The sequence below is a fragment of the Carcharhinus amblyrhynchos genome, chromosome 28, assembly GCF_965287045.1.
Source record: "Carcharhinus amblyrhynchos chromosome 28, sCarAmb.v2.hapA, whole genome shotgun sequence".
NCBI lineage: Eukaryota > Metazoa > Chordata > Chondrichthyes > Carcharhiniformes > Carcharhinidae > Carcharhinus > Carcharhinus amblyrhynchos.
Window position 1 is genome coordinate 2,696,570 of NC_137351.1, and position 27,990 is coordinate 2,724,559.

General features: G+C 41.5%; 1 protein-coding gene across 1 annotated transcript; it reads left to right on the forward strand.

Moving 5' to 3' along the window:
• The first annotated feature begins 2,732 nt into the window (after window positions 1–2,732).
• slc24a5 (solute carrier family 24 member 5) lies at window positions 2,733–27,611 on the forward strand. The gene is made up of 9 exons (XM_080213974.1): window positions 2,733–2,895; window positions 3,077–3,256; window positions 6,551–6,634; window positions 7,728–7,831; window positions 8,389–8,489; window positions 10,822–11,105; window positions 18,338–18,544; window positions 22,306–22,407; window positions 26,078–27,611. Exons 1-9 carry the CDS (start codon window positions 2,733–2,735, stop codon window positions 26,392–26,394), a joined length of 1,542 nt encoding a protein of 513 aa, XP_080070100.1. The 3' UTR covers window positions 26,395–27,611.
• Window positions 27,612–27,990: the final 379 nt, after the last annotated feature.

The window sequence follows — 27,990 nt, forward strand, 5'->3', positions numbered from 1 at the left end:
TGAAGGCTGGTCATCCAGCGACCCCCATCTCCCACAAATGAATAAAAAAAGTTTCACTTCAGCCGAGGTTAGAAGAGAGAAAATATCAAACGTCTATGTTATACAAATGGCATTTTTACTGAATCAATAGACATTTTGATGTAGGGCACATCGATTAACCTGTGTCCACAGATGGAGATCCGAAATTTGAAATGTTAGAGTAACTGTAGGCTGTTTATCGAATATTATAAGTGTGTATTATGCTGAGCCAGTATTTACTTTCAACAATTGCTGGAGTGTGAATACATTTAGCTAGCAATTTCAGTCCCATACTAATATATTTGTCTTTCAAGAGACAAGAAACACCAGGGGACGTTTTGTGTTTATTCCTGAGATGCAGGATGACACTCCTACATGCGATGCCCATTCTTCAATGCCTTGCCAGAATAGAAACTCATTTTAACTGATTTTACTGTTGCTATGACACCAAGCATTAACCAGTGTGGGACTGGAGTCACGGTTAGTTAAGAGCAGTTAGGAGATGACAGGTTCCCTTCTCTGAACTTGTTAGTGAATGTCTTTTTTTAAACAATGGTTTAAAAAATGTTATGATTGTTTTTAATTAGTACCCATTCCTTAACTAGCAGATTCATTAATTCCAATTTCACAATTGAACAGAATGGAATTAATACTCATGAATTCAAGGTTGCTAGTTCAGTGCAATAGTCTCTACCCTAGTAGGGACGCACCCGTAGATTGTTGTGTATGCTACAATCATTGTTAGCTCTGAAATGCCCAACTATAACACAGCCTACCAAATCACAAGGGGCATGATCTATACACGAGTTTCCCAACATGTGGTTAAAAGAGAACATCTTTTCAAAAGCTTTAAATATCACAGGTTTGAAAGCAATAAATTCAGTGAGCATTTGACGCACACATGCTGACCTTTTACACTGTGTATGTACTTTGTTAAAACAATATGGAGGTGAATATCATGTACTGTAAAAACCTCTATGCACAAATTATAGTCAAACATCTTAAGTACATGGTCAAATTTCACAAGCCTGCAATGAAAGTCTCCTCCCTCGATCTGCACCCCCCTACCCCCCTGCCCCACCCCCATGTATATTATTCAGCAATTAGCTACAAGAAAATAGGCTTAATATACCAATATTTTACTCCTCTATTGAAATCTACGTAGAAGTGATGGGGCTGATGGAAATAGCCATTTCACTTTGAGTACAGGAGCAGGTTTGCTGTCGCAATTATACAGGGGCCTTGGTGAGGCCACACCTAGAATATTGTGAGCAGTTTTGGTCTCCTTTTCTGAGGAAGGATGTTCTTGCTCTCGAGGGAGAGCAGCGAAGATTTACCAGGCTGATTCCGGGGATGGTGGGACTGATGTATGAAGAGAGATTGACTAGGTTAGGATTGTTTTCACTGGAGTTCAGGCGAATAAAGGGGGGGAATCTCACAGAGACTTACAAAATTCTAACAGGACTAGACAGGGTAAATACAGGGAGAATGCTCCTGACAGTGGGGGAGTCCAGAACCAGGGGTCATAGTCTGAGGATTTGGGGTAAAGCATTTAGGATGGAGGTGAGGAGACATTTCTTCACCCAAAGAGTGGTGAACCTGTGGAAATCATTACCACAGAAAATAGCTGATGCCAAAACATTGAATGTATTCAAGAGGTGGTTGGGTATAGCACTTGGAGCAACTGGGATCAAAGTTTATGGGGAGAAAGCAGGATTAGGCTGTTGAGCTGGATGATTAGCCATGAATGGTCAGTAATGAATGGTGGAGCAGGTTCGAAGGGCCTCCTGCTGCTCCTACCTTCTATGTTTCTTATTCGGAAGTACTAGTCCTGGTCACTGCTGAAAGGGAAGATTTCTGAATACTGGATTTCACCTCAAAAACAAGTCTGCTCTTTCTCATTCGCTCATAACTACCACTATCAGCCTTGCCAGTGAGTAACAGTGTCTTGGACAAGATCATGAAGGCCAAGGAATGTGACAAGGACCCTCTCCAACCCAGGAAAGGGTCAACTCCTTCAGTGGGGAAAAAGATGAACAGGGTCATTTTCTTTTGGGCTTGGATTTATATTTCTGAAAGCCCCATTATTTCCACAGTCACGAGAAAATAGCTGGGATTCCAGTAAAACAGATGATCCAAAAAGTAATGCAGCTGGGGGCATTTTTTTTTATTTTGAAATGCAATCGATGAGAATTCGCCATAAAATCATCTGTATCCAAAATATACTTGCTCTGGTCTTTGCACATGTTCCAAATTTTCTTTCTAACTGCAAACCACTAAATCTTCAAAGCAAAAAGATGACTTTCCTCTTTGGTTTGTAAAGTTGTTGAAAGTTATGAATGAATAGTTACAGGTCTGATAAAACTCCAACCTTTCTCCTTGTCCTTCAACAACCTTTCCCTTTCTGAGCTGAGGTTTCTTTTCCCTGCTCAAAAAGTTAATTGGTCCTCCCGGGAAAGCTTTGACTCTGGATGATTAGCGAGCATAACTCGTGATCTGAGTCATCTGAGCTCCTATACAGGGGAATTAAAAGGATACTTTGTGATGAGGGTTGCAATCGCTCTGTGCGAACAAAAGCTAGACCACTCTGATGATTTACCCATCCAAGTGTGAGCGTGCGGTGATACAGAGAGGTTCACAAGCAATTCTTGAGACCAGCGAGCAGGGTTAAGAGTACACATTGTTGGAGGGGCGGGGGAGGTGAGTGATCGAGGATGATGAGTACAGCAGTATTTCAGAATCCCAGGAAAAGGCGAACGCCTGTGATTTTTTTGGCGGTGGGGATCAGCCTTGTCCTGTATGGGATCTCTCATGTCATTCACAAAACCGTCTCCTCCAGCTTGGGCAGTGCTGAACGAGTTCGACGAGCTGTAACAGGTTAGTTCCTATTAACTACCTTAACGTGATCAATGCGGATTGTTTAAGAATGTGCTCCATCATAAGATTGGTCATTTAATAAATTCCTGGCTGTGCCAGTGATTTAATTACCAGTAAATAAGCAGATAATTTTCTATGCATTCTCATTCTAAGGCAATTATATTTCTCCCTCTCTCAGTAGATAATGGAACCAAGTGTGTGCATTCTCCTGCTGCTGAATTCCCTGAAGGATTTTTTACACTGGAAGAGAGAAAGGAGGGAGGGATAATTATTCATTTTATCATCATCCTCTACATGCTGCTGGCTATTGATATAGTTTGTGAAGATTATTTCTTACCTTCCTTAGAAGTTATCAGTGAATGTAAGTGTAAATGTTAACTTGCATAAATAACCTCGCATCTACTGGACTACAAAGCTTTACTTGCTGTTATCACTCTTAAATATTCACTTGTATTTTAAATTCACATTCCCCCATTTACAATGGAAATGATGTAAACTTGGTCCTATCTAACACCCATTTCGCCAGCAATGGTCCTCCAGGATCTCTAACTTTGCAATTCCAAACATCTACACTCTAAAACTCTCTCTGCTTCCTAAGTTTGTTACCTGTCTCCAATCAAAGCATTGTATAAAAATTAATATGACTAGTATTTGCCCTATACCATCTGATTTGTTTGCATGGTCCATTTACAATACCATAGGAGATAAGCTAGAATGTGCTTCTTTCAAATTACTGTTTAAAGTACTATTGCAACAATTTTGTGAATAAGGCAAGAATTAAGTGAAATAACTCCTCAGAGGCTGATGGCCCTTCACCAGATTCCCTTTGTTTAAAATGCGATTCCACTCCTAAAATACTTCAGGTAAAAAGTCAGAATATGGAATGTCAAAAACCCAGACACTACCACATTTATATACAGGCCTGGCTCCCTGATTAGGCAGGTAATTAAGACCTCAATCAGGGAGCTCATACTCCAAGATGCCAACTTCATGCGTCTCGCTGAAGTTATTGGGCAGTTGTTAGCGGTTTCTGATAGCCTGGTGCGTACTGTAAAAATGGCAACAGGAAATTGGGGAATGCCTGCTACAAAATTCTCATTTCCCTAACAAAGTTTGATATTAGTATTTTCTTTTTAAACCCCTACAAGATGATGTAGATCATATGTCAAGTGACGGATTCTCTGAAAGGTTACAGGGCAATTTTGATCAGCAGAAAGATAGCACTCCAAACTCTGTTCCCAAACTACTGCCTCCTTCTCTCTCCCTGGCAATAGTTTGGGATTAAACCACTCTGTTTGCAACCTTGATATGACATTTTGACCCTGGGAGGAGCTTCTAACACTAATGCTACCTATTTCCACCTCTGTAACTTTGGCCCTGGCTCAGCCCATCTGCTGAAATCAGCAGTAAGTTCTTCCTTACATCTGGATTTCATTACTTTAATTCACTCCCATTAGTCTCTAAACCTGAGGTCATCCAAAACTCTGCTGTCCATGCCTTAACTCAGTATCACCAATCACCCCTCTGCTCACTGCTTGACCGGGAGTTAATGCAGGTCAGTGTTGAATTTCAAATATCTCTATAACCTGCCCCCTCCCCATCCCTGGAATCTCCTCCAACCCCGCAATCCTGCAAGATATCTACATTCCTCTAATTCTGGTCTCTTGGCATTCCCAATTTTAATTGCTCCACCACAGGTGGCCGTGCCTTCTATTGCCTTAGCCTCAGATCCTTCGTGCTAGAACATTGTCTTTGTAGCTTTCCACCTCTCTCCCTCATTTTCTTCCTTTTAAGGCACTTTTCCGTTGCCCAAACACTCAGTCACCTGATCAAATATCTCCTCATGTGACTTGGAGTCAAAAGCAATGTTCTTGTGAAGCACCTTGGGGCTCTCTCTCTCTCTGGGTACCAAAAAGTAAAAGGACATTGGTGACCATGGACTTCCATGGTTATGCTCGTCTTGGCGCTGCAGGGATTTGCCGTTGCTTTCTGCAGGCTCTGGCTGATCAGGAAACTCCCTTGTTCTGAACACCTGCCACATTGGAAGGTTTTGCGGGTTGATTCTTAACCTGTTTGACCACATTATGAATGCAGCTTCCTTGGCCATCACATCTTGGGACTTGAAATTGGAACTTCTGACTCAAAGACAGGGATGCATCGCAAGACCTTGGGACACATGTTAGCTTATAAGTTGCTTTTGAATGAACCATTATTGCTCTAGACTTTATGTTTGTGTATGATGAAGATTTAGGACCTGAACTGTAAGGATTTTGCTTATTAAAGTAAAGCATCACGGAGTGGAATTTTACAGCCTTGTTTGACCTGAGACCAAAAAATCCACCTGAAGGATTTGGGCAGTGGTGGCACTGCCTCACAGCGCCAGTGACCCAGGTTCAATTTTGGCCTTGGGTCATCGTCTGTGTGGAGTTTGCACATTCTCTCCGTGTCTGCGAGAGTTTCCTCCGGGTGCTTTTGTTTCTTCCCACGGTCCAAAGATGTGCAGGTTAGGTGGATTGGTCATGATAAATTGATTGTAGTGTCAAGGGGGTCCAGTAGGGTAAATGTGTGAGGTTAAGAGAATAGGGCCTGGGTGGGATTGTGGTCGGTGCAGACTCGATGGGCCAAATGGCCTCCTTCTGCACTGTAGGGATTCGAGGATTCTACATCAACAGGCATTTTCATTGTCCGCCCCTCACCCACTCCAATTCTATGGTGGGTGGGGGGGGTAGAATTTCCAATTTAATGGGTGAATTCTACTTTTTAAACGATAAGGTTTCCAGTTTAAACTTATTTCACCTCAATAAATGGGGTTGAACAGCTGATAACTTTTTAGTTTTATCATGTAATGCATATTTTGTTTCTTTTGATTTCAGGAGCTGGGAGGCTTTGCACCTTGTACAGAAAGAATTCACTGTACTGTTAACCAGAGCACTCAAAACAGCTGTGCAGTGTTCCCTTTGGGCTGACTTTTCTTTGGGAAATTTGATTTCTCTATCTGAGCTCTTAATGTCCCAACTACATAGCAGAAAGTTAATTAATATATTTATTTTTATTGCAATGAACTTTTTGACGTGTATCTGCAGTGCTTGGCTCAAGGCTTCAGTCGTGCTGCTATATTTACATTCATGTACAGCTTAACTGCAGAGATCTGTCGTCATATCTGGAATGCACTGGACTCAAGCCATGTGAAACTCCGAAGGCTGACCATCTCTCGGTATAAAGAACAGTACAGCACAGGAACAGGCTCTTCGGCCCTCTAAGCCTGTTCCGATCACCTTGTCCCATCTAGACCAACCAATTGTATCCTTCTATTCTCTGTCTGTTCGTGTGTCTGTCCAAATAAGTCTTAAATGTCGCTAACATGTCTGTCTCAACCACCTCACGTGGCTGTGTGTTCCAGGCCACCGCCCCTCTCTGTGTAAAACAGAACTTGCCCCACATGTCTCCACTGAGCCTTTCCCCCCTTACCTTGAACTTGTAACTGTTATCCTGGGGTGCACCACAGCCAAGTTTGGAGAAAAAAAATAAAATATTCTGTCAAGTTATTCCAGACAATTTTCGCTTTTCTTGTTAGCTGACTTCACTTAAATGCACATTTAATTCATCCATAAAATTTCAGCAGTGGAATAAAACAGCATTTGTGATTGGTTGTTAGGTCTTGGTCTCTCTCCAGATGTTGCTGGAGCAACATTTATGGCAGCTGGAAGTTCTGCACCCGAACTGGTCACCGCTTTTCTAGGTAACATTTATATTCATTTTAATATAAATGTATACAGATAATGTTATTGCTCAGACCATAATGTTCAGTGTTTATTTTCATTTGTGTAGGAATTCAATATCTTTCTTAATTTATTGCTTTATGCTTAGATTGTTTTCAATGTTTATCCACAGAGAATTTTGCAAAATGTTTTTAAAACTTATTTTGGTCCCATTATTTAGAATGACACAGCGCCACAGTGGTTAGCTGCTTCACGGCACCAGGGTTCGATTCCCAGCTTGGGTCACTGTCTGTGTGGAGTCTGCACGTTCTGCCTGTGTCTGGGTGGGTTTCCTCCCACAGTCTGAAAGATGTGCTGGTTAGGGTGCATTGGCCATGCTAAATTCTCCCTCAGTGTACCCAAACAGATATCAGAGTGTGACCACGAGGGGATTTTCACATTAACTTCATTGCAGTGTTAATGTAAGCCCAATGTGACATTAATAAATAAAAGTTAAACTGTAAGTGCCCTTGAAAAAAGTGTTGGCAATTGTTTCTAAAAGCACAATATACAAAAGTACAAACTTCATGCACTTTAAAAGTTCCAATCAAAGTGTATTCTTTAAAACAATCCTGGATACTTGCATTAGGGCAGCAGGGTGGCACAGTTGTTAACACTGCTGCCTCACAGCACCAGAGATCCCGGTTCAATTCCAGCCTCAGGAAGACTGCATGGAGTTTACGGGTTTTCCTCGTGTCTGCATGTGTTTCCTCCAGGAACTCCAGTTTCCTCCCGCAGTCCCAAAGATGTGCAGGTTAGATGGATTGGCCATTCTAAAATATAAATTGCCCCTTAGTGCCCAAAGAAGTGTAGTTAGGGGAATTAGTGCAGTAAATACGTGGGGTTTTGGGGATAGAGCATTAGTAGGATGATTTGTCGGAAAGTCAGTGCAGACTTGGTGGGCCAAATGGCCTCCTTCTGCACTGTAGGAATTCTATGAGTTAGCCATGTAAGAATTACTACAAACTGGATTCACAGGACCACTTTAGGTATAGTCGAACAACGCACTCTATGTATTTGTGGGATGCTACATTTCAGAATTTTTGCTACCTGATCCTTCTCTCTTGTCCACAGGAGTCTTTGTGACAAAGGGAGATATTGGAGTCAGTACAATAGTTGGGTCAGCAGTTTATAATTTGCTTGGCATCTGTGCTGCATGTGGGTTATTAACCACCATGGTACGTAAAAGAATCCGAGTACTGACAATTTAAGAAGTGAGTGAACCTCGCATCAGTTTGGCACTTGGGAGAGCCAATTTGAAGATCATTGCACTAGGAGGGCAGGAAAAGGGAACTGTAATATAACCTCTCAATAAATTATGCATGAACGATAACCAAATCTAACCTGGTTAAATTTGTTTTAAGGTCTTGCATTTAAAATTAATTGAAGTGAAGTCCAGTCACATAAGATGTGATTGTCAAAAGATCAGTCAAAGATTGGGGCAGTATTCAAACAGAAACTGTGTTTCCAGTGTAAAATTTCTCTTTGGAGAATGATTTTCTTTATATATTTAGGAAAGACCTTTCAGAGTTTGCTGGGGCAGGTGGGGCAGGTGGGGAGTGGATGTTGTTACGAGATAAATTTATCAAATTTTCTAGGCTTGCAGATTGCCTCTTTGGAGGTTGAGAAATCATTTTGCTAAATATTCTGTGTTAGGAACGATCTTTCAGGAGGTGGGTTGGGGTGAAAGAAAGATTAAATTGTTGTAATGAGATAATTCTATCAACTTTTCCAGGCTTGTAGGTTGACTTGCTGGTCACTGTTCAGAGATTGTGTTGCTTATGCAATCAGTGTGGCAGCACTTGTTGTCATTATCTTCGACAATACAATTTACTGGTAAGAATTTTCTTTGTCTGTTATTAAAATATAATTTTAAATATCTAGTTATTCCCCCCACCAAATAATCCAGTTGGTGAAGTGATTTTGAACAGTGATTTAGTTTACTCTTGCTCCTGACCCCCTAATTTCAGTTACAATTCTGAGGGCAATTTGCATCTGTGGACTATTCATGCATTCCTCATGTTGGCCACTTCAGAATGTTCAAGTCACTGGCCTTTGGGTAGGTTCTTCTATACAAAGCTATTCTGTTCACTGTGTGAGTGGCACAGTGGTTAGCACTACTGTCCCATAGTACCAAGGATCCAGGTTCAATTCCAGCCTTGGGTGACTGCCTGTCCAGAGTTTATACATTCTCCCCTTGTCTGCATGGGTTTCCTCCCACAGTCCAAAGGTGTACGGGTTAGGTGGGATTGGTCAAGCTAAATTGCCCTTTAGTGTCCAAAGATATGTAGGTTAGGTGAATTAGGCATGGGGAGAGGCTGGGTGGGATGCTGTTTTCAGAGAGTTGATGTAGACTCAATGGGCTGAATGGTAGCCTCCTGCACCATGGGAACTCAGTGGATTATATAGCTGTTGGGTGGCACAGTAGTTAGTTAGCATTGCTACCTCACTGCGCTAGGGACCCAGCCTTGGGTCACATAGAAAAACATAGAACATTACAGCACAGAACAGGCCCTTCGGCCCACGATGTTGCGCAGACCAATTAAGAAAAAAGCAATGGTCCTCTAACCTAAACCAAACCCTTTCCATCCATAAACCTATCCACGGACCTCTTAAACGCCCCCAAACTAGGCGCATCTACAACTGCAGCAGGCAGGGCTTCACACTGCTGTGTGAAGTTTGTACCATCGCCCATGTCTGCAAGGTTTGCCTCCCACAGTCCAAAGACATGCAGGTTAGGTTGATTGGCTGTGCTAAATTGGACCTCAGTGTGGGGGTTACAGGGATCGGGCCTGGCTGGGATTGTTGTCTTTGCAGACTCAATGTGGCCCCCAGTGCATCTTTTTATGGCTGCCCTACATTTCAAGACATTATACAAGATACACAATTACAATGATTGAAACTTTAAAAGAATGACTGTTTGTTTGGACCAGGTGGTGCAGTGAGTTGGAAGATTCATCTTTCACCTAGTTTCAAATTGAGATCGTTTGGCCGCCGGATCTGTCTCAGGATTTTGTGGAATGAGATTAGGACAGTTTCAATCATCTTGTGGGCACAAAAACTATTAAATGAACTTGGCAGCCACAGTATGATTGATGTGTGGAAAGTCAGTGATGCAGTTTTTAAAACTCTTCTAAGCTTAGGGCTGTGGAAAGAGTTTTAATCTGCATGGGAAAAAATGGGCTACATCGGAGAGAATTACAGTCTTCTGTTTTCCAACACTGATTTTCTTTAGTTTTTTTTAAGCACTAAAAATACATCTGTGCCAAGAGGAAACTGTGGCATTAATTGAGCGATTTCATGGCTAATTATTTTAATATGTGATTAATGACACCTCTCTTTCACCTTGGGCACCACCATGCTTAACAGCTCTCTCACAGCGCCAAAGACCTGGGTTCAATTATCTGTGTGAAGCTTGCACGTTCTCCCCGTGTCTGCATGGGTTTCCTCCAGGGGCTCCAGTTTCCTCCCACAGCCCAAAGATCTACAGATTAGGTTGATTGGCCATGCTCAATTGCTCCTTTGTGTCAGAAAGATTAGCAGGGTAAATACGTGGGGGTGACAGGGAAAGGACCTAGGTGGGATTGTAGTTGTTGGTGCCAGCTCGGTGGGCCGAATGGCCTCCTCTGTATTCTAAGGATTCTATGAACTTCTTTTTAAGCCCTCCTATAAATTCTGTCCATGTTGCTCCTTTGAGTGGGTTGATTTTAATGGTATTCAAGATCTTATTCTCCCACTCACCCGATCTCACAATCTGCCCTGGAATGGTGAAACCATCCCTCTGGACACAACTGATCATGAATCTGAACTGAAGCTGGGATTACACTTTCATCCTCTAGGACTCGGCTCCATTTCTGCACAATTACTGAAGCCCTCTAATCTTTAATTAATAGCTTTCTTTGAAGGAAAAAGTTTTACATTTTTATTAAGGAAAACGTTTTGTACTTTTTTTAAGGAAAAAGTTTTAACTACTTGTCTGTACAGCTGTTCATTATTTGCAAATATACAAAAGTTAGCTCACCACTGGTCCCTGCAGTAATAAAATGCTAATTCCCAGGAAATGGTTGAGTTAACTTTTATATTGCAATGCTGAGTGCCCACAATGTATGAATTAGTTGGTATTTGTACAAGGTTGCTAGTTATAGAAGTTGCCTGCTCTGCCTTCTAGGTACGAGTCTGCTTTGATGTTACTGATCTACGCGTTATACATTGTGGTTCTGTGCTTTGACATTCGAATAAATCGGTGCCTACTGGAAAAATTTAGCCCCTGCTGCACCTGCCTGATGCGAGCGGTGGAAGAAGGCAATGAGCAGCAACCACTGATGGACTGGCAAGAGAAAAATGGGCCATTGGTACATCGACGTTCTCGCTCAGACAGTGGGATCTTTCAAGAAGACTCTGATTACTCCCAACTCTCTCTTAGTTTACACGGACTCTCTGAGATCATTGAAGGTAACACACGGATTTGGTTTACACAGAAACATTTACATGTGAGTTCATCTGCTTTGGATATGTAGAACAAGTTTTTTGTGGAGGAGATTTTGTGTTTGGCCAACATGAGGAGTGTAAACATCATGCCTTTAGTATCAATATATAGAGGAGATGCTCTAAGAATGGGACAGGGATCAAGGATAGCTCTTTTTTAAAGAGCTAGCCACAAGTATGATGGGCTTCAGTTTTGTATTGTTTAAATTTGAGGGGAGATGGTGGCTCAGTGTTCATCATCAATTGTTGTGAAAGCCCATCTGGTTCATTAATGTCCTTTAGGGAAGAAATCTGCCGTCCTTACCCTGTCTGACCTATGTGTACTATATAGATCCACAGCTATGTGGTTGACACTTAACTGGCCTCCAAAACGGTGGAGAAAGCCACTTAGTTCAAGGTCTATTATAGATGGGCAACAAATGTTGGTCTTGCCAGTGGCACCCACATCCCATGAAAAAAAGAAACCTTTTTTGCAGGCTGCATGAGATTTGAAGTAAAGGAAGAGTTAAAAAGACTGTGCTTAATGTCCATGTATCTTCCTTGGAGTCGATGGGAAAAATCTCTTCAATGGGATATCTTGTGGAAAAAAAGTTGGGGCCTACACCCATTGGAAATTAGAAGAATGAGGTGATCTTATTGAAACATAAGATGCCTTGACAGGATGGATGTGAGTGGATGTTTTCCCTTTTGTGAGAGAGACTAAAACCAGGGGACGCAATCTTGGAACAGTAGGCCTCCCTTTTAAGACTGAGGTGAGGAGACTTTCTTTTCCCTCAGACAGTCATTAGTGTGTGAAATCTTCTCCAGAGGACAGTGGAGGCTGGGACTTTAACTGAGCCAGGAATAAATTCAATATTTCTAATAGAGCAGAGGGTTGAGGGTTATGGGGGTGACGGACAGGAAAGTGGAGTTGAGACCACAACTAGATTAGCTATGACCTCACTGAATGACAGATTTGGATTGAAGGGCTGAATGGTCAACCCTTCTAAGTTTGATGTTCCCATGAATTGAATGATGGTTTGAAATTTGGATATGCTTATAAATTCCTGAGTCCAAGTTGTTTCCAAATATGTTTTTTTGTATGTTCCGCACAAATGTAGCATTCAGAAATGTTAGCACACTAGATTGAATTATCTTGATCTTTTCAATAGAGTTCTGCATCAATGTTTTTTTGTTCGTGGGTTGTGAGTGTCACTGGCTAGGCTGGCATTTATTACTGATAATGTTTGTGACTTCCTGCCCCTAGTGGTGCAGAAGGCTGATTTTCATCAGTTTCTATAGCCGGTTTTTTTTCCCTGGAATAGGTTGCTAGCCTGTCACCAGAGGGTTGTAGTTTGATACTTAGTATCAAGCATGACTGGTCAAGAATCTCTTCTGCTCCACCACTTGCCAATAGCATCTGCTGGAAGGATTTTGCAGATTGAAGCAGTTGGTTGACTGCATTACGAACACTCCTTCCTTGGCAATCAAGTTCTGGGGTAGAACTCTAATCTTTGGCTTAGAGACAGGAACGCTAACCACTGTGCCACAAGGTAGCCCAGCATTTATTGCCCTTGAGAAGGTAGTGGTGTGCTCCCTTCTTGAAACACTGCAGTCCATGTGTTGTAGTCACGTCCACAGAAAGAGGATTCCAGGATTTTGACCCAGCAACAGTGAAGGAACGGCAATGTAATTCCAAGTCAGGATCGTGTGTTATTTGGAGGAGAAATTGCATCTTGTTCCCATGCATCTGCTATGTGTGTTCTAGGTGGGAGAGGATTGGAAGGTGCAATCGAAGGAGTTTCAGAGTTGCTGTGGCCTGTTTTGTACAAGGTACAAACTGCTGCCACTGTGCGCCAGTGCTGCCTTATACAAATCCATGAACACCACATCAGCAGGTTCTCCTTTATCCATGTTGCTTGTTACTTCCTGAAAGAACTCTTGGACATGATTTCCCTTTCACAAAATCTTATTGGCTCTGCCTGATGCCTGTAATGATTTTCTGAGTATTCCTCTATTATTCCCTCAACAAAGAACTGCAGCAATTTCCTTTTGACAGATGTCAGACTAATTGGCCTATAGTTTCTTTCCTTTTGAAATAAAGTTGTTACTTTTGCTACTTTCCAATCTGCTGGGACACTTTCAGAATAATATTGGAATATTTTAGCCAAAATTCTTTTTTTTTTGCAGCCGCTTTGATTTGATTTATTATTGTCACATGTATTAACATGTGCATTATACAGACAAAGCATACCATTCATTGTGAAGGAACTGAGGAAGTGCAGAATGTAGTGTTACAGTCATAGCTAGGGTGTAGAGAAAGATCAACTTAATGCAAAGTAAGTCCATTCAAAGTTCTGACAGCAGCAGGGAAGAAGCTGTTCTTGAGTCGATTGGTACATGACCTCAGACCTTTGTATCTTTTTCCTGAAGGAAAAAGGTGGAAGAGAGAATGTCCACGGTGCGTGGGGTCCTTAATTATGCTGGCTGCTTTGCTGACGCAGCGGGATGTGTAGATAGACAATGGATGGGAGGCTGATTTACGTGATGGATTCACGACCTTTTGTAGTTCCTTGCGGTCTTGGGCAGAGCAGGAGCCCATACTAAGCTGTGATACAACCAGAAATAAAGCTTTCTATGGTGCATCTGTAAAAGTTGGTGAGAATCGTAGCTGACATGCCAAATTTCCTTCATCTTCTGAGAAAGTAGAGGCATTGGTGAGCTTTCTTAACTATATTGTTGGCTTGGGGGGGACCAGGACAGCTTGGTTGGACTGGAGAGGTTCTTTTAAGACTTTAGGTCCTCTCATCCTGATGTTGACTTTTCAGCTATTAGATCTTGTAGTTTTCCCAGCACTTCCTCTGGTGATTAAGTTCCTCTCTCCCACCTCTTGAATCTTTAGAAAGTTTTCTAAGTCTTCTACAGTGAAGAGATATAAAATATCCATTCATTGCCTTTGCATTCTTTTGATTTCTGTTCCCCAGTCTCACGCTAGGGGACCAACACTTGGTCATTTACCCTTTTCCTATTTTAAGTTGATATGATCTGTTATATTACTAGTTCGCTTTCTCTCTTATCTTACTTTTCTCCCTTTTTTTATGCAGTCAACCTTTGGGCAGATTTTAAGAACCAGCAACATTGTGACGTACCACTACCATTGTTGCAATTTTGTACAGTTTTATTTAATATGATCCTTACTTCCCTTTGGTCACAGATGAAGCCTTTTTTTTTCACTGGGATACATCTTTACAGGGAGTAAATATTTCCTTGAAAGTTTGCCACTGTATCTCTACTGTCCTAACTTTTAACCTATTTCCCAGTTCTCTCCTTCATACGCTTAAATAATTGCCTTTCATTTATCTTTAAAACACTAGCCGGGGACCTTACTTCTTGCCTTCAAACTGCATGGGGTGAATTTTCCCTTTCGGTCCACCACTGGAATTATAACAGTGAGGGGTGGATCATGGAAAGGTCCATTGACCTGGGGCAGGATTTTGCTGTTTCAGGACAAGTGTGGCCAGAAAACTCCACCCTACATGTTTCATCATGTTATGATCACTGTTACCTAGAATCTTCTTTACTATGAGATTATTTATTGATTTCATTGCACATTCCCAAATCTAGAACAGCCTGCCCCATGGTCAGCTCCAGAATGTAGGATAAGAAATTGTCCTAAATACATCAATAAACTCATTTCCCAGGCCATCTTTGTTAGTGCCCAACATACATGGAAATTAAAGTGGCCAATGATTTATGATGTTACCTTTCTTACACATCCCTTTTCTTCCTGCATATTCTGTCCTACAGTCAGGGGGCTTATAAACCTTGATGTAGATTTTTAACTGATTGCCACCTTCTGCAGTTTCTAAAAAGTTGAGCTGTTATTTTTATTAGTTGAATTATTTCAACCAGTGGATTTAGACAACACTAAAATTCTACTGATACAAATATGAATAATGCTGAAAACTAAACTAATCAGACTTTAAATTATAGACCCCAAAAAGGCTAACCTCATTTGTTCTCATTCTTCAAAAATATATAGACCTTTGCATTTAATAGGATGACGGTGGCCCCTATTCATCCATCTAGAATCATCTTTGCCAACAATTTCAGACTTTACACCGACTGGAAATCTATTATAGAATCCCTACAGTGCAGAAGGAGGCCATTCAGCCCATCAAGTCTGCACCAACAACAATCCCATCTAGGCCCTATCCCCATAACTCCACATATTTACCCCACTAATCCCTCTAACCTACACATCCTGGGACACTAAGGGACAATTTAGTACTGCCAATGCACCTAACCTGCACATCTTTGGACTGGGGAGGAAACCAGAGGAAACCCACAGACACTGGGAGAACATGCTAACTCTCACAGACAGTGACCCAAGTTGGGAATTGAACCCAGACTTTTGTATCTTTTTCCCAAAAGAAGAAGGTGGAAGAGAGAATGTCCAGGGTGTGTGGGGTCCTTAATTATGAACCCAGGTCCCTGGTGCTGTGAGGCAGCAGTTTTAACCACTGTGCCACCGTGCCTCCAGATGTTGATCTTTACATCTATCCTGTGTTTTTTTATTAACTTGTGTCCCTTTGTCCACTTGTCCCTCCTCTTGCAATTTAATTTGAAATCCAAATTTGCCTTTTGATTTTCATCCTGAATTTCTGTTGAAGCTAACATTCCCACCTGGCGTCAGCCGAGAGTTTTTAGGCACAAACTTCAGTCGGTTTCCTGATTTTTAAAGTGATTGAGAAAAGAAACTGAAGCCACGTGAAGGAAAACCTCTTTTATGCAGTGAATGGTTAGGGACTAGAATGCATTGTTTGAGAGTAAGATGGTGGCAGACACAAGTATGGTGCGGGATCTCTCTCGAACTCTCTCATCTCCACCTCAACATTGTTTTGTGTGGAGGTGGCTTGTTGTTGGCCAGTGGTTGGGTCTTCTGGTCCTATCACTGTCAATTTCGAGAGCCCACAGGGATCCGATAGGCCAAATGGCCTCCATTATGTGCTGTATCCATTCTGATGTAAGTCCAAGTCTTCCATATGCACTTTTTCTCAGGTATATGACAATGCATTAGGATTATATTCCATACAATGTTTAAACTCTGCAAGGAGTATGGTGGCACAGTGGTTAGCACTGCTGCCTCACAGGGCCAAGGACCAAGGTTCGATTCCGGCCTCTGGTCACTGTCTGTGTGGAGTTTGCACATTCTCCCCGGGTTCCCTCTGGGTGCTATTGTTTCCCACAGGTGCCCCCACAATGCATGTTGGGTTGTTTGGCCCTTCTAAATTAGCATCAGGAGGATTAGCAGAGTAAATATGTGGGTTATGGGAGTAGGGCCTGGATGGGATTGTTGTTGGTGCATGCTCAATGGGCTGAATGGCCTCCATCTGCACCATAGGGATTGTGAATATTCTGCCTCCAACCAAACTGTGACCAGTTCAAGTCCAGCTGGACTTTAACTCTAAGTTGAACTATTAACTGCGACTGCACGAGGTTAAAGTAAACAGTGAAAAGAAAATAATAATGAACAATGTTAGATAATTGTAGAATCTGTGGTTTAAAAAATCATCTTTTACTATTCAAATGAAAACCAAATATTTTGCAAATGCTGAAGCATAAACTTGGACCAATCAGCCTCACATCTGTTGATGTTTTGAGCTTGTTGTCCTTCAATACTAAAAAGCTGAGATAAACAAGTCTATTAATAGCATTAGGAAAAGGGAGGGGTAAAAAACTCTGTAGCATTTGTGGAACATCTGCCCATCTTGATGCCGTAACCCTAAACTGGAACACTTGCTGGCTGATTGGGGTAATACATCTTCTCAGTCAAGTAATAGAACAAAGTATTAGAGAAATTTAACCGACAAGGAAGTAATTCTTTTTTAAAAGTGGCAAAATGGGAGAGGTGCAGAAATAACGTGGATGTTGGAAATCCAAAACCAAAACAGAAACTTTGGGAAGCCCTCAGACAGTGTGTATGAATGGATGCAAGCTCCTTCTTTAAAAACCAACCAAAGGAACATCAAAGTTCAAAATCAAAACACAAGATGCTGGCAAAGTACAGCACGTCCTAAGATGGAAAATAACAAAGACAGAAAGGCATTACATCTTGCCAGCACTTGCTGTCAAAATTATAAATTCGATCCCCAGGTTTATTTATCAGAAGGAAGCCTATTGGCCTACTCTCCAAATGAACGTTGTGAATTAGTGCCTTTCCTCTTACACATTGTTTGTTTCTATACAAGTCATCACCTAATGTGCTCTTGAATGCCTCAACTGAATCTGCCTCCACCACACTTCCAGGTCATGCATTCCAGACCCCAACCACTCGCCAAGTGAAAAGATTTCTCTTGTATCACACTTTTTTTTTGCCAATCACTTTAAACCTGTGCCCTCTCATTTTCCACTTCATTAGGAGCAGTTTATCCTGATCTATTCTGTCCAGCACCCTCATGATTTTGAACACCCAATCAAACCTCCTCTTGGCCTTTTGTCTCGGATGAGAACCGATCTAGAACCATTCATCTCTCCCCTTTTCCTCAGTTTTCCCATTACCCATGTAATTCCCACATCCATCTGTCGAATTTCTTTCATTACCATCCTGTTACTTCAGCTGAGATGTTTTGCCACATCATTTAACAAGCATTCCACTTGCAGTTCTTGTTTCCTTTCCACATTATTTTCTCATTTTTATCCATATCCCATTTAGATTTCTGCATTACATTGACCGTGTACGCTGGCCTGCCCAATGTTTTTGCTTCCAGCATTATCTGGATCTTTGTCTCTGTAAAATACACATGTTCTTTAATTCAATCTAATGCATTTCATCCAAAATGTTTGATTGGTGTCTTCTAAAGAAACCAGCCACAACTGGATGGAACGTAGGGTCGAAGACTTGAATGGCCTTCTCCAGACTTCTGTTTGAGGACCACTTTATGGAAATGGTTCATACCAACTCTCTGATCAGCACAGAGGTGCTGCTGACCTCAGTGTTTCCAGGATTTTTTGTGTATCAAATTAAATATTTTATATTTTTAAGTTGGTCGGTAGGGGGGAAACATTCCACAGCACCTCACACACGAGTCCAAGGATTGAAACAATTAACCCTGATCGGGTTGGCATCATTGGATTCCACAACATTAAGTCATCGTGATCTGGATGTTCTTTTTAATGGTTGAATTATTTGACCTGTCTTTTTTTACATGGACGTACAGATGAATCTCGTGTTTTTGCGATGCCTGAATCGGATACCAAGCGAATCATGTGGGTACTGTCTCTTCCCATCGCTGTATTGTTGTTTGTCACAACCCCAGACTGTCGCAGACGTTGTTGGAGAAAGTGGTTCATGCTAACTTTTCTCATGAGTGCTGTGTGGATTTCTGGATTTACATACATCTTAGTTTGGATGGTATCCATAGTCGGTAAGAGTGATCTCAATTATGCCTAATTCGGGATGGTATGGTGGCAGTGGTTAGCACTGCAACCTCACAACGCCAGGGACTCCGGGTCGATTCCTGACTTGGGTCACTGTCTGTGTGGAGTTTGCATGTTCTCCTCGTGTCTATATGGGTTGCCTCTAGTTTCCTCCCACAGTCCAAAGGTCTGCTTGTTAGTGTGCATTGACCACACTAAATTCTCACTGTGTACCCGAACAGGTGCCAGAGTGTGGACGAGGGGATTTTCACAGTAACTTCATTGTAGTGTTAATGTAAGCCTACTTATGACTAATAAATGAAAAATAAAATAAATAATTCAATCTGTCTCTCTTGATATAAATAAAATTTCAATGGTTTGCCTCTTGGTAGTTTTTGTAAAAGATTCACTTACCCACTCATTTTTATTACCCCTACATAGCCTGGCTGACATTTATTCCCTGGTCAAGCGACCTTTCCTGTTTCAAATTTGTCAAACCATGTTGGGTTGGCACTGCTGCCTCACAGCACCAAGGACCCGGGTTCAATTCCTGGCTTGGGTCACCATCTGTGCAGAATCTGCACATTCTCCCTGTGCCTGCGTGGGTTTGCTCTCGGAGTTCCGGTTTCCTCCCATTGCCCAAAAGAGATGCTGATTGGGTGCTTTGGCCATGCTAAATTCTCCGTCTGTGTACCCAAACTGGCGACCAGGGGATTTTCACAACATATAAGCCTCTTTGTGACACTACTAAATAAACTTAAAACTTATCAGTTTTACTTAACTTGTTATGGAAACTAAAATTTTCAGTAATGAATTTTTTTACCAGGTTACTAACTTTATAAATGCATACCAATGATCTTAAATTCAAAACTTGCTAACCCTACTCTACAAAATTTTGTAAATGGGAAACTGAGTCTCTTTAACCACAAAGAGAAGGTACTAAACATCTAGCTGGAAATAATTACCTTTTGAGTGCTAAGGGGTGGCAGGAAGGACATCTGGCTGTAAAATTACCCATGTTGAAAACAAATTATGGGTGATTGGAAGGTGATCAATCAGTAATGTGACAACTCTATGTAACACGGGAACAGCTGACAAGAAGGAAAGGAGTGTTCACAGAACACTGGTATCTACACAGTTCAGGAAGCTACAGGCTTAAAATGTCAATTATTACATTTCACACTTGCAGGTAAAAACCTATTGATTTGGCTTATTTTAAGAACATAAGAAATAGGAGCAGGAGTAGGCCATCTAGCCCTTTGAGTCTGCCCCACCATTCAATAAGATCATGGCTGATCTGAAGTGGATCAGTTCCACTTTCCCACTTTCTCCCCATAACCCTTAATTCCCTTGCCTACTAAAAACCTATCTACCCACGTCTTAAATATATTTAGCAAGACAGCCTCCACCACTTCAACGGGCAGAGAATTCCAGAGATTCACCACCCTTTGAGTGAAGAAGTCCCTCCTCAACTCTGATCTAAACTGCTCCTCCCTTATTTTGAAGCTGTGTCCTCTAGTCCTGCTATCCTTTCTAAGCAGGAAGAATCTCTCTACCTCTACCCTATCTATCCCCTTCATTATCTTATATGTCTCTATAAGATCTCCCCTCATCCTTCTAAACTCTAACGAGTACAGACCCAGTCTATTCAATCTCTCCTCATAGGCTAACCCCCTCATCTCCGGTATCAGCCTAGTGAACCTCCTCTGCACTCCCTCCAAGGCCAAAATATCCAAAAGGCAAATGCAGCGACCAAAACTGCACACAGTACTCCAGCTGCGGCCTCACCAATGCCTTGTACAGTTGCAGCAAGGCCTCCCTACTTTTATATTCTATCCCCCTCGCTATAAAGGCCAGCATCCCATTCGCCTTCTTGATCACCTGCTGCATCTGCAGACTGGGTTTTTGTGATTCGTGCACAAGGACCCCCAGGTCCCTCTGCACAGTAGCATGCTGCAGCTTTTCGCCTTTTAAATAATAATCCCTCCTACTATTATTTCTACCAAAGTGGATAACCACACACTTGCTAACATTATACTCTATCTGCCATTTTGGGCCTTGTACAAATGGAAATACATAGGCTTTCCACAATTTTTTTTATTATCCTCAATATTCCTTGGCACAGCAAGAGGTAAATAAAGGATAAGTGACTCTTGTGATTGCTATGTAGAACATATATAAATTTCAATGGACAAACCCAAGTGTTGAGGTCTTTGATGTCAGTCTTTTAACTGATGACAACTTTACCCTTCAAGTAACTAGACCAAGTCACAGAGTTCTCTTAAACAGCAGTTTTAATCAAGCTATATAACTTAATCCCTGAAAAGCCTCAGGTCAGTGCCTGTAACTAATCAAAGCCCAGAATTAGGGAATACAAAAGCAGTTATAATTTCAAATTCGATTATATACCAATCACAGTATAGGAGCTATCTCTGAGTTATTAATTAAAGTTGCATCATTCAGATATTAAAACCAATCACCTTACACTTGCTTAATTATAATATCCAACTGTATCAAATGGATATTGTGTCAACTATCTTTTATCATCCCAGCTGTGTCTGAATGTTAGAACACAAATCAATCCAATGTTTGCCTTAATGGCCTTTCCCCAGGCTAAGATTTATTTATCTTCCCTTCTTAATCTGGAAGGACAGTCATGTAAACAAATCACCCTAACGTCTGCCTTAATGGCCTTTCCCCTCCACTTCCTATCTGAACAGACAATCTTTGTGAAGCAGCTTGTTAGCTGTGTGTGTTCACTGGCCATAGTTACTTAATGTGATATGGCCACTATTCTCTCTTCCATAATTATTATTGTGGGTATTATTTCCACCCTCCTTTCCCCCAACCTCTCACCAAGATGGCTAATATCTACAGGCGGCATGGTGGCACAGCGGTTAGCGCTGCTGCCTCACAGTGCCAGGGATTCAATTCCCAGTTTGGGTCACTATCTGTGTGGAGTTTGCACATTCTCCCTGTGTCTGTGTGGGTTTCCTCCCATGGTCCAAAGATGTGCAGGTTAGGTGGATTGGCCATGCTAAATTACTCCTTAGTGTTGGGGATCCAGCTAAGGTAAATGCATGGGGTTATGGGGATAGGTCCTGGGTGGGATTGTGGTGGATGCAGACTCAATGGGCTGAATGGCCTCCTTCTGTAGGATTCTATGATTCTTAATGCATGATCGACAGATATTAAATAAATTGTAAAATCTGGATTTGAACTTACTGGTCACAATGCTGAACTATTCTTTAGATTAGATGTTTTTGTGGTGGTTGATTCAGGTACAGGAAGAATGCTCCCTTCAAATCGCACATGAGATATTTTATAGCCATTTATCTGATGTCACCTCTGACCTTGCAGCACTTCATTCGGTGTAATTTGCAGCTCACACACAGAATGAGTATTCCGAGTAGGAGTGTGAATGTAATTTCACGTCATTCCTTGTGATCTATATCAGAAAGTATGGACCTTGGAAGTTGGAAGTGACATGCTGTATCAAAAACCAAATATCAACTGAATTGGAAAATAAGGTTATTGTGCTGAGATTGTGAAAGATAAGTCATGACAACCGATCAAAACTCGAAACGATAAATTGTAAAGAACTTATTTACTTGATCTGTGCTGTGTTTAAAATCTTGAATGTTTTATTTCCAAATATTGTGATTTTATACAGCTATTACAAAGTGCAGACTGTGGGAGGGAGGGGAGGCTTGTTAATTCTCTCGGACGACTTAAAACACTTAACATTACTCCATTGTTTATAATTTAGGAGAAACTCTGGAAATACCCGAGACCGTAATGGGTCTCACACTGTTGGCAGCAGGCACCAGTATTCCGGACACAGTGGCCAGTGTACTCGTTGCTAGAGAAGGTACGAACACATTTTCAACCGATACAAAAATAACTGATGTTTATGCACAGGTGGAAAGGCAACCATAAAAATGAGGTTAAGTAATTGGTGCTAGAAATTTACTAATCAGCAGCATAGATTAGGTAATTAATCTGTATATTCCATTACAGTATTAAATTATCTTAATGTGAAACTGCAAGGGCAGATTTTAATAGAATGTAAAGCCTTAAATACTGGTGCAAGAGGCATGAAGGGTACTATCGACCTAGCTGGCTAACTGGGTTTTATTAATCAGACCATTCCAGTTACAGAGCAGCTTTTGATGCCATCTTGTAATTCACTACCCCTCTACAAGTGACACGGTGGCACAGTGGTTGGCACTGCTGCCTCACCGCGCCAGGGACCTGGAATCAATTCCAGCCTTGGGTGACTGTCTGGAGTTTGCACGTTATTCCTGTGTCCGTGTAGGTTTCCTCCAGGTGCTCCGGTTTCTTCCCACAGTCCAAAGATGTGTAAGTTAGGTAGACTCACTGTGCTAAATTGCCCCTTACTGTCCAAAGGTGTGTAGATTGAATGCATTAGCCACGATAAACGTGTGTAGTTACGGGGATGGAGCGAGGTGGGCTTGGGTAAGGTGTTCTTTCAGAGAGTTGGTGCGGATTTGATCGACACGGGTTTTAATGGGACACCCATTAAAAAACGAAATTGGCTGCCTGCTAAATGTTGTGCTGCACCAGTTCAGCTCTGCTGAAATCATTTACCTCAGATAAAAGTTAGAGCGTTCAAAGACTTGCTGCAGATTCAAATGGTTGTTTCTCCCTTGAACAGATTATGACACATTCAAATATTACTTTTCCACCAGAGACATTTTCCTTCTAACTAGCTCAGAAATGGCAACATTGTACCTGCAACGATTCAACTCATTCGAAGCCTACACCTCGGCAGAAAGGTTAAGAGGGTCTCTCCTCAGTAAGATATTCAAGTAAAAACAAATTGTGTCCAAGACAAAAATAACTCCCTAAGTTACTATTGATGAGAATCCCAATCAGATGTGTTGCAGATTCCCATCTCCATATTATAGCTATTATAGAGAGCTGTTATTTTACAAATATATATTGTATTTTGCAACAGACAGGATGTAACTTTGGGTGCAAGGAAAATTTTGCAGAAAAATACTAAATGCTATAATTTGAATGCCTTTTAATAAAGTTAAAGTCGATTTATTAGTCACAGTCAGGCTTATATTCACATTGCAATTAAGTCACTGTGAAAATCCCCATGTTGCCACACTCCTGTGTCTGTTCAGGTACACCGAGGGATAATTGAACACAGCCAATTCACCTAACCTGCACATCTTTTTGGACTGTGGAAGGAAACCATTGCACCCTGAGGAAACCCACACAGACACGGGGAGAATGTGTAAACTCCACACAGACAGTGACCCAAGCCGGGAAACAAACCCAGATCCCTGGCACTGTGAGGTAGCAATGCTAACCAATGTGCCACTGTTTTAATGTTGAAAAACCAAATGGCACAATAGACCGTCCCAATATTCAGACTTGTGCTTAATAATCAAGGCCAGTACTCCAGTGGAGCACTGAGGGAGTGCTGTACTGTCAATCAGATGAGATGTTTGCTTTCATAGATGGAAATAAAAGGTTTCATGGTACAGAGGAGTAGGGGAATTTCCCCCAATGGCCTGGCCAAAATCATAATGCCAGATTATTCATTTTTTAAATATCAGATTGCTTTGTGCAATTTGGCTGCCATTTTACCTACCTTACAACCATGGTTAAACTTCATAACTACTTCCCTCTCCCACCACCATTTTATTCTTTCATGGGATGTGGGCATTACTGGCAAGGCCAGCATCTATTGCCCATCTTTAATTGCCCTTACACTGAAGGCCATTCCTAGAGGGCATGAATGAAACAGATGGGCTTTAGTTTCATGACCATCATTTAAATTCCAACAGCTGCCATGGTGGAATTTGCATCCATTCCTCAGAGTATCAGCCAAGGTCCCTACATTACTCATTCTGCGATATTACTACTCTGACTAGGTCAGCGGTTAGACTGCAGTTCTGGCATCCTTGCTTTAGATGCAGTAGCAAACGCTCTTTTTTTTTCAAAGGAGTTTGGCAAATTGGCATGGTAATTTCCTGATTAAGGTTTTGAGAAATCGAAGCACTAAACCCCAATTTCTCCATTGCTACTCTGCCTTACCGTAACCATTGTGCTGGCTGACATCTGCTCTTCTGAGCTCAAATTTTCACTTATTTGAAACTACGGTTTTTGCTTTCAACTGCTGCCAATAACTGTGTGTGGCTCTTATAACATTTTTGTTTAAGATGTGCCAGTTGTTTCCACTGCCAGTAAAACTTATTCATCAGCATTCCACTAGACCCCATAACTGCTCCACCCCATCACTTCCCTCCGTCTGCTGTCAAAAACCCAAAACTCTCCTATCTTTTATCCCTAATGTCCACTTAGATGTGGTTCAGTGATGTTGCGATTGGACATTTGCTTCAATAATCCTCAATTATGGTAAGAGTTACGCTTTTGTCCATTTTAAGATTCAGGTGGGCTCACAGTATGGCCTACTAGCAGCTACATTATAATACAGTGCCCTGTCCTTTGCAGACAGAACATAGAAACCCTGCAGTGCAGAAGGCAGCCGTTTGACCCATTGAGTCTCTACTGACAACAATCCTACTGAGGCCTTATCCCTGTTACCCCACATATTTACCCTGCTAATCCCTCTAACCTACACATCCTGGGCAATTCAACATGGCCAATGCATTTAACCTGCATATCTTTGTACACATACACAAATTGTGCCTGTTTAAGCCAAACAAAATAAATGATGTTCATTCCTCAAGGCAAGGCTGTGATCAGATTTGAGCTATTAGTTTAAATTTCAAACAATGCTTGGCAGTTAACTGTCTAGCACCATCAACTGGTTTATTCTTTACGGCAATGCCGCTACCAGAATCCACTTGCCAATCAGCATTCTTCTCACACAGAATATATTTGTTAATTTCCCTTGCATTTAACCTTGCGAATGTCCTGGTGAGTGCAAGAATGAAAGCTTGAACAACAAATTTCATTTTCAGCAACACAAGTTTTTTGATGACCAAATGATCATTTATCATCTGAAAGCAGTGGGAAGAGAAGATTGTTGGATGCACCAGGCTCTACATCTCCTTCTAAACTCTGCCCCTCTCTGTGCAAGATGCTTCACCTTTAACTAAACTTTATCACTGTTCATTTTAGTCACCAGTCAGTATGCTGTCTTTTAGTCTGATTACATTTTTGACCCTTCAACAATAAGCCACAGTAGCACAGTGGTTAGCATTGCTGCCTCACAACACTAGGGGCCTGGGTTTAATTCCAATTAGGGTGACTGACAAGGTACAGTTTGCACATTCTCCCCGTGTCTGTTTGGATTTCGTCTGGATGCTCCAGTTTCCTCCCATAGACTGGAGATGTGCTAAATTGTCCCTGAGTATCAGGGGATTAGCAGGGTAAACACGGGGATAGGGCCTGGGTGGGATTGTTGTCGATGCAGGTTCAGTGGATCAAATGGCCTCCTTCTGCACTGTAGGATTCTGTCCTATTCTCTATAAAAGTGATGTTGGCATGTGATTGCTTTACTATAATAAAACAATATTTTTCCTCCCTTCACTCAGGCAAAGGCGATATGGCAATGTCAAACATCGTAGGTTCCAATGTATTTGATATGTTGTGTCTAGGCGTACCCTGGTTTATTAAAACTGCATTTGTTGATGCATCACCTGCAAAAGTGAAGAGTAATGGTATGACCTACACGACAGCTTCTCTCCTCCTTTCCATCATCTTCATATTTGTGGCGATTAAAATCAATGGATGGAAACTGGATAAGAAACTTGGAGCAATGTGTATGTTTGCTTACATGGTTTTTCTCACTGTCTCCATCCTCAATGAACTGGGAATACTAGGCAACACTCTCATAAGGACTTGTGACTGAAATGCAATTATTACAAATTTATAACCAAAGATTTTTTTTAATGATTTTTCCCTTTTTAGTAATTTAATTTGGGTTGAGGACAAGTGCTATCAACTCCATCATCTATAACTCCCTTTCCACTCAGGTCCCTGAACACAATCAATCTCCCAAATCTGTGCCCTGCTTTCCCAGAACTCACATTTCAATCAAGTTCCCACCTGATTGCCAGAATCAGTCATAGGTAAATTGCTCTCACTTTTGCTACCTATCTGTACCCTTTCGGTTGATCATACCTTGCCTTCGTTGTCCACCAGAGACTGACCTGGTTTAGTTCCATTCCTGCCCATCTGCTGTTCACCGATGCTTATAGACCAACATAGGCTTCAGTCCACCAGCATTCTAGATTTTAAACTCCCAACCTTATTTAAAAATCCCTTATAACCAATCTCCTCCAATTCTAACCTCTTGTGCCATTCCCGTTTCCTTTGCCCCAAACAACCCTGGCTTCATGCAAAAGCTTTACTTTCCTGCCCTAAATATCTCAAAGACGCTCCTTAAAACCTACCTCATTGACAAAAGGAAGACCCATTCGAACATGCCCAAATTATAGTTGTCGTTTTTCTTGTTTCCACTCTTGTGAAGCAGTGTGGGATGTTTTACAGCAATGGTGCTATTAAAACGCATGCTGCAGTTGATCTAAATAATTTCCATCTTGCTCTGGACCATTTTGAATGAAGAATTTGAATGGAAGAGGCCGACTTGTCAGTCAGATTAAAGGGCTCTGACCAGATTCCAGACATGGTACACAAACCACATCACCTCCTAGACAAGCATGAATCGTTTAAATAAAAATTTCAATTCAAATGGTTTGTTAGAGATACCTGTAGTTTCTATGGGTGCAAGACTGAGATTTTGGGGTCACTGCTTCAAAATAAGGGGTCAGCCATTTAGGACAGAGACAAGGAAAGAATGTTTTTCTGAGGGTTGAAAGACTTCTTCAAAAAGATCGCTGAGGTGGAGTCATTGAATACCTTTAAGGCAGAGATAAGCAAGGGGTAAAAGATTATTGGAGTAGGCAAGAATGTGGAGTTGTGGTTAATGTGAGATTAGCCATCACCTTGTTGAATGACGCAGCAAGTGGCCTACTCCTAATCAATATGTTTGGATGAAAATTAATTTTATACGTGCTTAAAGAGCTTTCAAAATGTTAGCCAAAGGAAAATAAAACCATGCACTGGAAAGTAATAATGTGTAATAATATTCAGGGCGGGGGGGGGGGGGGGGGGGGGGGGGGGGGCAGGAATCCAGGAAAGTGACTTGATATTTGGGAAAGAACCATTAGAGAACAAATATTGCTCCTGAAAATGAACAGTACAGAATTCATAATATTTTGCAAGATTCAAATGTGACAATTTTAGAATTCATCATAAACAAAATGCAAGTATTCCATTGCTTTTTTTTGGACACGAATGTGAAAACATTTAAATTTAATGAATTTAAAATGCAATAATGTTTGGTTACCTAACCCTAAGTAAAACAAGCTCTGAATAGCCAATTTGTGACTTAGTTCTTCGACATTATTTAACCTATGTGCCGCAGCCTTGCCAGTGTCAACAC

Bases quoted from the DNA above. Each gene is read 5' to 3' on its own strand.
- slc24a5 (XM_080213974.1), top strand. From the start codon at position 2,733: ATGATGAGTACAGCAGTATTTCAGAATCCCAGGAAAAGGCGAACGCCT. The intron at 3,257-6,550 runs GTAAGTGTAAAT...ATTGGTTGTTAG, and splicing joins CTTAGAAGTTATCAGTGAAT to GTCTTGGTCTCTCTCCAGAT. The intron at 22,408-26,077 runs GTACGAACACAT...CCCTTCACTCAG, and splicing joins TGTACTCGTTGCTAGAGAAG to GCAAAGGCGATATGGCAATG.